Source organism: Malania oleifera, chromosome 2 (assembly GCF_029873635.1).
Source record: "Malania oleifera isolate guangnan ecotype guangnan chromosome 2, ASM2987363v1, whole genome shotgun sequence".
NCBI classification, from domain to species: Eukaryota; Viridiplantae; Streptophyta; class Magnoliopsida; order Santalales; family Ximeniaceae; genus Malania; species Malania oleifera.
In genome coordinates, this window is record NC_080418.1 from 139,678,815 (window position 1) to 139,688,963 (window position 10,149).

General features: G+C 40.8%; 1 protein-coding gene across 1 annotated transcript in view; it reads left to right on the top strand.

Annotated features, from left to right (window-relative positions):
* The window catches only part of LOC131148931 (pseudouridine-5'-phosphate glycosidase), a 47,307-nt gene extending 37,652 nt beyond the window's left edge, over window positions 1-9,655 (top strand). The window contains exons 9-12 of the mRNA XM_058098892.1: window positions 8,538-8,583; window positions 8,684-8,804; window positions 8,896-8,981; window positions 9,202-9,655. Coding sequence (XP_057954875.1) covers window positions 8,538-8,583; window positions 8,684-8,804; window positions 8,896-8,981; window positions 9,202-9,290 — 342 coding nt within the window. The 3' untranslated portion in view covers window positions 9,291-9,655. The remainder of the gene's footprint in view (window positions 1-8,537; window positions 8,584-8,683; window positions 8,805-8,895; window positions 8,982-9,201) is intronic.
* Window positions 9,656-10,149: the final 494 nt, after the last annotated feature.

The following is a 10,149-nucleotide window of genomic DNA, read 5'->3' on the forward strand; positions in this document are numbered from 1 at the left end:
TGGAAACAACTTGATCTCATGCTCCACACCCCATAGTGGAGGTAATTCGTGAGGCAACTTATCCGGCATCACCTCCTTGTACTCATCCAACACCGCTTGGATGGTTATGGGCACCAGCTCTTTGCCTACTTCTTCATCTACCACCACCGTGGCTAGATATGTATGCTCTCCCTTCCTTAAACCTTTCTTGATTTGCATGGCTGAAAGGAACTTCCCATTGTCTCCTTTCGTTGCAACAGCTTGCACCATGCACGAGTGATCTCCCATCAGACATAGGGAACCAGCCGAAGGCATCAGCACTGCCTTTGTTCCCCTAAGGAACTCCATTCCCAAAATGACTGGAAAGTCATCCAATGGCATTGCTCTGAAATTCACATGACCTTCCCACTGCCCAAGCTTCATAGTAACTTGCTTGGCTACTCTCAGAGTAGGCTGGGCTACAGAATTAACTGTTTTCATGTGTCCTGTATCCTTCTCTAAGGATAAGTTGAGTCTCCAAGCTTCCGGTTGCGAAACAAAGTTATGGGTAGCCCCGGTATCCACCATAGCGTGGGTGCTCTTCCCATTGATTCTCAAGTCCACAAACATTAGCCCTCTGGCTCGTGCAACATTTGGGGCTTTCGCCTGCTTTTCCAATGCGCTCACCTGCCGCATTGCACCCATCCTCGGGGTCTCATCTTCTTCCCCATCGTCTTCCATTGCTTGTTCGGAAATGGAAGCCTGCAAAGCATTAAGTGCTGCTTTGTGAGGACACTCAAAGACTCTATGAGGATCTCGACACAAGAAACACTCAAGTTTACCCTTTCCCTTGGGTGTGTTGAACCCTCGAGACGACGAAGCTTCCTTTGAGGTTGATGCTTTATAGTCGGCTCCCCCACTCTTGGGTTTGCCTTTCTTGAAAGACTTTCCACTGTTTCCCTCTCCGCCAGATCCTTTGGACGAAGTGGTATTCTCCCCAGGGTAGTCAGTCAAGCGTTCTGCAGCAGCTTGTGCGGTAGACAAGTCTTGAACTCTTTGTCTATGAAGTTCAGTCCTTGCCCACGGTTTCATCCCCTCTAGAAAATAGAACAACTTGTCCTTCTCCGACATATCCCAGATATCCAACATCAAAGCAGAAAATTGTTTCACATATTCCCTGATCGACCCAGTATGCTTGAGGTCTCTCAGCTTTTTCCTTGCATTATGCTCAACATTTTTAAGAAAGAATTGAGCCTTGAGCTCTCTTTTCAAGTCTGCCCAACTCTCAATTACACATTTTCCATTTTCAATGTCATTGTACTTAGCACGCCACCACAGTTTGGCGTCACCAACCAAGTACATGGTTGCAGTATCCACTTTCACCTGTTCTGACGCCATCCTCACAGCGCGAAAATACTATTCCATATCAAACAAGAAGTTCTCTAACCCCTTAGCATCACGGGCACCCCCATACATCTTGGGTTCAGGTACCTTGGTCTTACTAACTGTCGGAGTGTTGGAGTTCCCCATAGCAAGAACCATCAGATTCACCTTTGCATCCAGATCAGCCATACGGGCCTGCAAAGTTTCCATAGTGTGGTGAAAGTCCTCTGACATTTCACTTGTCAAACTTGCTTGATGCTGCTATGATCCCATCACCTCATCAACAAGTCCCCTCAGTTGGGCCATCTCGTTGGCCATATTGTTGGTTGCCTCTTCAACCTGTGCTTCCAGTGCACTATGTCTTTCAGCATTGTTTGGTGCCATGGTCAATTACCAAAGCTTCCCAAATCCCACAACGAAGGTAATTGAATTCTCGTAGCAACTAAGCCTTGGGCTCTGATACCAAATGTCATGGTCTGACTATTTTCACATCGTTGTGAAGGGCCGTGCGGCGCTAGCTAAAGCACTCTTGCTTAACTAGCCAGCCTATCATTTACCAACATTCATCCACGAAGCACTTTCATTAACATTCATTCAGATAGTAGCGGAAACAGTAATCAATTCATGAAAGCCGTGGTAAGCAAGCAGTAAACATTGAAGCAAACGTAATTTATTAACAAATCCTCCGTTGACGTGGTGTACTTAGCGAGGGAGGCAAGTAGGCTAAGCACGTTGACAATTGCTAGTGAGTTTTACAATGACTGAAGAACACTCACCCTCCCCTAAAGAGCTTTCTGGGTTATTCTCACTCTGACACTAGGAAACATCAAAGTGACCGAGGAGTCATACTGCCTTATTTGGCTTACAATGAAATAAATACTTGAAAATAACTCTACATTAGTATTTACATGATGGAAACCCATCCCAAACACACGAGGCAAGCGGTCACAGGCAAGCATAATGCCCTGAACAAGCTTAGCTCGTGACACTTGGGTATACTTTCTTCGCTCTAAATTTGAGGTTTTTCATACTTTCACTTAGTTTTTAGCGTAGGTTGACAATCAATTAAGACATTACACACAAACTTCAGTGATGAAAATTTGTCTACTGAGTTTCAGGAAATTTTGGCTTCTAAAGGTATTATTCATCAACGTTCATGTCCCGCTACTCCCCAACAGAATGGAGTAGTTGAATGCAAAAATCGTCATCTCCTAGATGTGGTACGTATTCTCTTGCTGGAATCCTCTGTTCCATCCTTGTTTTGGGTTAAGGCTCTGAAAACTGCTACTTACTTGATTAATTGTTTACCTTCTCAAGTCCTACTTATGGAGTCTCCCTATTTCTGCTTATTTGCTAAGCAACCTAGTTACGATAACCTCCGTACCTTTGGTTGTGTATGTTTGGTTCATTTACCTCCTCATGAGCGACATAAATTATCTGCTCAATCAGTTCGATGTGCATTCTTGGGATATAATGTGTGTCAAAAGGGATTTGTTTGCTATGATCCTACATTACATCGTACACACATTTCTAGAAATGTTATTTTCTTTGAAAATCAACATTTCTTTCTTTTGTCCTCTATACCCTCCTCTTCTACTGTGATTCTCCCCTCCTTTGAAGTGCAGTGCTCGGATCCTAATCAAGTCAGTTCTCGTTTTAAACCAGGTATTGTGTATACGCGACACTCCCACCCACAGTCTCTTCCGGTGGCTCATCCGATATTTGATCCTACAACGCTCCAGATTCAGTCAGTTGCAGCACCTCCAGAGCCTTTGGAACATCGCTCTCCTCGAGTGTCTGTACCCCCGGATAGTTATGGGTTTCCCTCTTCCAGTTCTGGAAATTATGTGTCAGCTCTTATTGCTGCATTGCCTAATTTAGATATTCCCACATCCTACTCACACGCTGCCATGCATGATTGTTGGCGACAAGCTATGCAGGAAGAAATTTCCGGGCTAGAGGTCAATCACACCTAGGACATTGAGCATTGTCTTCCCACCATTGTTTCTCTAGGTTGTAAATGGGTTTACTTAGTTAAGGTCTGATCTAATGGAAGTCTGGATCGTTACAAAGCTCACCTTGTTGCACTTGGGAATAATTAGGAATGTGGTGTCAATTATGAAGAGACCTTTGCTCCTATGGCTAAGATGACTACTATTCGTATGATTCTGGTTATTGCTGCTTCCAGTGATTGGCCACTACATCAAATGGATATCAAAAATGCTTTTCTTCACTGGGATCTTAAAGAGCGTATATATATGAAGCCACCCCTGGGCTTGTTTCCCTCTTCGACTTCACACGTGTGTAAGCTTCGTCGCTCTCTTTATAGTCTCAAACAAGCTTCGAGGGCCTGGTTTGATAAATTATGCACCACTTTATTACAATTTTCATTCAAGCAAAGCAAGTATGACATTTCATTGTTTCTTCGAAAATTAGACATGGGTATTGTTGTTCTTTTGGTTTATGTTGATGATATTGTGATTACTGGTTCCGATTCTGCTTTACTTGCTTAGCTTAAGACTCATCTCTCAGAGTCTTTTCATATGAAATATTTTGGGTCTTTCATATATTTTCTCGGTCTTGAAGTGAATCATAGTCCCTCTGGTATTTCACTCAATCAACTAAGTATGCTAGTGACTTGGTGGCTACAGCTAGCCTTCAGGAGGGTACTTCTGTTGATACTCCCATGGAATTAAATGTCAAGTTTCGCAAAAAGGAGGGTGACTTACTTTCTGATCCCAGTTTATACCGGAAGTTGATGGGTAGTCTTGTCTATCTCACCATTACTAGACCGGACATTTCTTTTGCTGTATAGCTCGTTAGCCAGTTTCTTCAGACTCCTTGTCATCTTCATTTGGCTGCTGTCCATAGGATCATACGCTATGTTTAGGACACTTATGCCTGTGGTTTTTTCTTCCCTACAGGCAATTCTACTCACCTTGCTGCTTATAGCAATGCTGATTGGGCTGGTTGTGCGAATACCCGTCGCTCCATCATTGGTTGGTGTGTGTTCTTAGGTGATGCATTGATCTCTTGGAAGAGTAAGAAGCAAGACAGAGTTTCTAAGTCATCGAGGGAATCTGAATACCGGGTGATGTCTCTTGCTTGTTTTGAAATTATTTGGCTTTGAGGTTTGCTTGCGGAGCTCGATTTTTATGAGACCGATCTTACACCTCCACATGCCGATAATACGAGTGCTATCTAGATCACGGCCAATCCTGTCTATCATGAGCGCACGAAGCATATTGAAGTCGATTGTCACTCTATCTGTGAAGCATTTGAAGCTCGTGTTATTACTCTTCCACATATTGCCACTGAATTACAAATTGCTGATATCTTCACCAAGGCTCTCACTCGTCATCGACATTGCTTCCTAAGTAGCAAATTGATGCTTGTTGATCAACCTGCATCTATTTGAGGGGGGCTGTCAAAGGAACAGCAAACAACAAAAGATTTCTTTCCTTATTTCGGCCCACAATTATTTCCTTATTTCTCCATTCATTATTTTGTATAGTTAGCATATATTTAGTTTACATGTATAGGGCTTGACAGATTATAGTTTACATGTATAGGGCTAGAATCATGCTAGAACTTATTTGCTTTCCATGTATAGCATTCTTGTAAAGTCTGTATATACAATATATAGAACTCAAGGTCAGACCATTCGGCCATTCACACAATACTTTGACAATAGGTACTGAATTGGGTACTAAAGTGCTCCTCAGCTTTATCACTACGAAGTATTTTGACTAGTTTATTGAATTGAGTCTTTATTTGAGAAACGAAGGCGCAAAGATATTAAACAACTTAGAACAATCTTTCATTAAATACAACCAAGTTATCCTAGAGTAGTCATCAATAAGTGTGACAAAGTACCAAGGTCCCAATTTCGACATGACACAACTCGGTCCCCAAACATCAGAATGGATGACCTTGAAAGGACTATCTGCCCGTTTGTTGACTTGGGAAGCAGAGGGACCATGATGATATTTTGCCAACTGACAAGACTTACACTCATGACTAGACACAGAACTCAAGGTAGGAACTAGTTATTTTAATTTGTCCAAGGACGGATGACCAAGGCGACAATGGATTTGTAGCGGTGTAGCAACGATTGTGTAGGCAATTGGAGAAGAGAGCAACTCAAAGTAGTAAGTCCATAAGCCTCACGTCCCGTGCCAGTTGTCTTCCTCGTCTTCAAATCCTGAATAGGCGGATGACCAAGGCGACAATGGATTTGAAGCGGTGTAGCAACGATTGTGTAGGCAATTGGAGAAGAGAGCAACTCAAAGTAGTAAGTCCACAAGCCTCACGTCCCATGCCAGTTGTCTTCCTCGTCTTCAAATCCTGAATAATCACAGAATCAAGAAAGAAGGTTATAGAACAATTTAGTGCCTTTGTAAGCTTACTAGCAAACATTAGATTGAAAAGAGTCCTAGTGATGTCTAAAACAGAAGAAAGAGAGATGGAAGGAGTCAGATTTACTGTTCCTGTCCCTTTAACTGTAGTTGTTGACCCATCAGCAAGGGTAACTTGAGCTATATTTTTAGGATACTGGAGGGGAGAAAAGAAGTTGGTTACACCTGTCACATGGGCAGTAGCAACAGAGTTGATAACTCAAGGACTAGTGGGAGAGATACCAGATGACATACAAACTGTAGGATTATCCTTCTGAGCATAAGTTGCAATGTGGTGAGATGCTTGTTGGGACGTTTGATACTGTAGGAACCTTGAATACTCTTCCTTCAAGATCGTTATAGTATGCTGTTTACTTGAACAAATGCATGCTGATGGAAACACACTTGGAATTTAAGGACGTATCCCAACACACACAACCTCGATACAGCAGCAAATAAATGCTCTTGCAATTCCGAAAGTGAACTTCTGGACCAACTGAAATGACCACAAGTAAACTTCTAGACCGACCGAACCAAACACAAATGAGTTGACCGCTGATTGAACCACGAATGAATCACCAACAACTGGACATGGCACTGCCACAACCCTGAAAAATCTATGTATAAATGCAGCCACTGCTCCAAGAGACTTAGACACAGCCCCAAGAAACAAGCACACAGCTCTAACAGTACCAAACAGTTTCTATGCAGTAGAAAATCTGAAGTACACAGTGAATGACAAGCCTTTGGAATTTATGAACGCCATCCGAACACATAACGATCGACAACTGGAGCAAACCACAAGCACACAATGAACAAGAAAGATAAAAACAACTCAAGAACACAGCAATACCACTGTTTCAGGCCTCAATGAACTCTAATTATTGACCAACAGCTCAGGCAGTAGTAAGGAATCATTCCTGGAAAGGAATGCTGCACATGAACAACTAAAAAAAGGTGATACCCTTGGACAAAAAAATGACAAACAACTTGGTATCATGGTGTGAGGAAGGAATCAAGACATTTGGGAGGAAATCGGAGCAAAACGGTTGCTCAAATGGCACTGCGGGCTTCCGGGCAGCACCTTGCGGCTCCTCTGGCTGTGAAATTTTGAGGGCTGGAAGATCGGCAGGTTCTGTGGCTTGCTATGTGGTTAGTTTTGCAAAATATGAGCTATTTTTTGAGGTGTTGAAGAGGACAGCTGTGTCCAGGATTTTTCCGGTGGCTGCAGTTTTTTCCGGCAACTGCTGAACCTGCTTCTGGACTTTGGTGATGCAGAAGACCCTTCTACAGCAGCAGGTTGTGTGGTATTACGATGTTTGGGGTTTGATTTAGCGGCGGTCATGCAATTAGGATTTCAGTCGGATCTTGCTTTGATACCATGTTGAATAATTTTGTAAAATGGAAGACCTAACTTCAATGATAGGCCTCTCCCTCTATTTATAATATATGTCAAGTACAATATTAATGATCATAAAACTCTCACTTATTAACATAACTCCAACACATTATAATACTGCTAAATGACTAAATAACCATTAACAAGTTCATTTTATATAAGCATACGTCATCAACGTGGTGATTTCAAAGGCTAAAAGGAATCACCCTTGCCTAGATCTGCTTAAAGTGTCATGGGGTGATGCCTGTGCAACGGCTAGACTACACCAAGTTTAGCCCAGCCGTACTCATCCTTATTCAAGGAAACACTCAAATGTATAACCCAGAGGTCTAGTTGCATGGGCTGAAGGCCCTTGATCCAATTGTGGTAGTCACCGAGGAACCCATACTCAAAATGGCATGAGAGTTGAACTCACATTCCACCAGCACTAAGGGTTCCCCACAGCACAATTGGGGTCTTGGATGGCTCCATCCAACTGTATAACCGACAACTAAGAAGAACAAACACCCGAACCTTTGGGCTGAGAGTATCACGCGACCTCATTCTCAGATGGGTCATCCATGAGGCTCATAATCCCACACGAAAGCCCAAGCCACCCCTCAAGGATGTCAGGGGCCTGCCCTTGAGTGCTCCTTAGTGTGCTCAGTAGTACTCAATAGGATACTGGGGGAGGTAGGCTGCTTACCTGGTGTTCCTCCAAAAATCATGTCTCTGAAATATTCCTGTTTACGTATGAGTAACCACCAGGGATCTAATGATCATACATCTTAGGTTCGGTAACATCACCATCGGTACTATCCGGACTTACCACAATGTCACAGTGACATGCCGGAACCATCCCCATGACAACTGTGTAGTCGAGTCCATGTTAACCAACCTTCCCTCCCAATGAAAAACATATACCAAAACCATGTATCATGGTTGCAAAACTCTAAGACTCTGACACATAGCTCAATATTTGTGACAATTATTGTTTATTTTTTTGTTGCACCAGTGGAGTCCAAGGAATAGTCTGATATGCTTCTCTTTGAAAATCTGAAGCTTGAATTCTACCCAAAAAAAATGTAATTGTACCCCACGAAAAGCTGAACCTTGTGTATTTATTGGTTTTTGATTTGCATCGTCTTATCCCTGCTGTGATAGCAGAAGCATGTATAATTACTGGCTGGATTTTTGAGTCCCTCAGCTCGGGGTTTTTTATTTTTATTATTTCATCTCTGTAGTCTAAAAAATCATCATTAGAAATGTTGTGATTTGTTTACCAAGTTGATATAAATAAGAAGTTGCAGTCATCTTTGGATGTAACATTCAAAGTGACAAGTTTACATTTTGAATGGCCACTGTACAACATGATAAGTATCATTCTAGACATGTAATGAATTTATGGTGTGGAAATATAGGCGCCTTGTCGTGTGGATAGCCCTGAAGACTCTGCTCGGCTAATAGGCAAGTGAGCTTATTTTGTCTTTTCACCCTTTTTTTTTTAATACAATGGAATACATTTTTCTTTTTCTTGTGTTCATTTTGGGGTTACTCTTGATTGCAGATGCGAACATGAAGCTCAAGCTTGGAAATGGTATTCTGATAGCAGTTCCGATTCCTAAAGAACAGTCAGCTTCAGGAAGCTTAATTGAGTCCACTATACAAAAAGCCCTAAAAGAAGCCAGGTGAAAAATGCTTTGATGCTCATGCAACAAATAAAAATTCCTTACCATTCTGTGCAGATTTATCTATCTTTACTAGTTGGTAATACCCCAGGGATAAGAATATAACGGGCAATGCTGAAACTCCATTTGTGCTTCGAAGAGTCAATGAACTAACTGGAGGAGCCTCACTGGCTGCAAGTATCCTTACTCAATTCAGTCATTTAATTCTATTTCAATGTTTTTAATTCTATTTCAATGTTTTTGTATATGTCACTTCCAGTCATCTTATGTCCTGGTATATTTACAAAACCATGACATGAATTTCCACTGCATTACTTGCACTTCTGCTGTTACCTTCATTCCTTCAGCGGAAAATGCTGTTTGATTTACTAGGTAAATTTTCTTAACCAATTCATAGATATTGCACTGGTGAAGAACAATGCACTTGTTGGCGCTAAGATTGCAGTTGCCCTTGCGCAGTTGGGAGGATCTGGTAGCAAAGATTAGCTTACCTTTTCTTCAGTTGTTACTAATGTGAGTAGATCATGTTTTGAGTAAATGCCTGTCAATAGAAGAATAAATTTTTAAGCACGGGAAAATAAACACTGAGCTGATAGCTTGTTTCTTCTGTTTCCTTTATTGAAATTTCTACTTGTTTTGAGTTCAAGTTCAAGACAGTCATGGTTATATACATATCTGCACGCCAGTAATTGCCTGTGTAATATATATATATATAGAATTTAAGAGAAATTCCTTTTCTATATTTTAAGATGTAAAAGTAAAGACCAAAAGAGTGGATGAGTAATGAATTGTTGTAGTCTTGTAGATACTATGTGGTAGTATTTTTTTGTTTAAAAATTACCTATAGTTTTTCTGTTTGGGTTATTGGACACAAGTAATTGCTTCTTTCATTTATTTATTTTTAATAAAATTCATTAAAACTTACACTTTTTAGTAATTTAATTGTTTGGCAAAATATGGTTAGTAATAGTGACTTACTATTTTTTATTTTTTGAATTTTAGAATTTGGACAGGGATATTTTAGGGTATTAACAACTTTGGAATATTTAGAAATTAATTAAAAGGAGTTACAAGTCATGGAATATCTAATTATTATTATTATTATTATTATTATTATTATTATTATTATTTTTTAGTTTTATTATTCGACCAACATTTATATAGGAGTATTTTAGGAAATAAAAGCGGATATTAGGGTATTCTATATATATATCTACTAGCCATCTACCACAAACAATGCACACATAATATATAGAAGGATTTTTTTGAAGTCTAAATAATCACCCCTATTCTCTTTTAGTGTTTTCTCTTCTTAGGGTGATTCTCTAGACAAGGGGATTGCTGT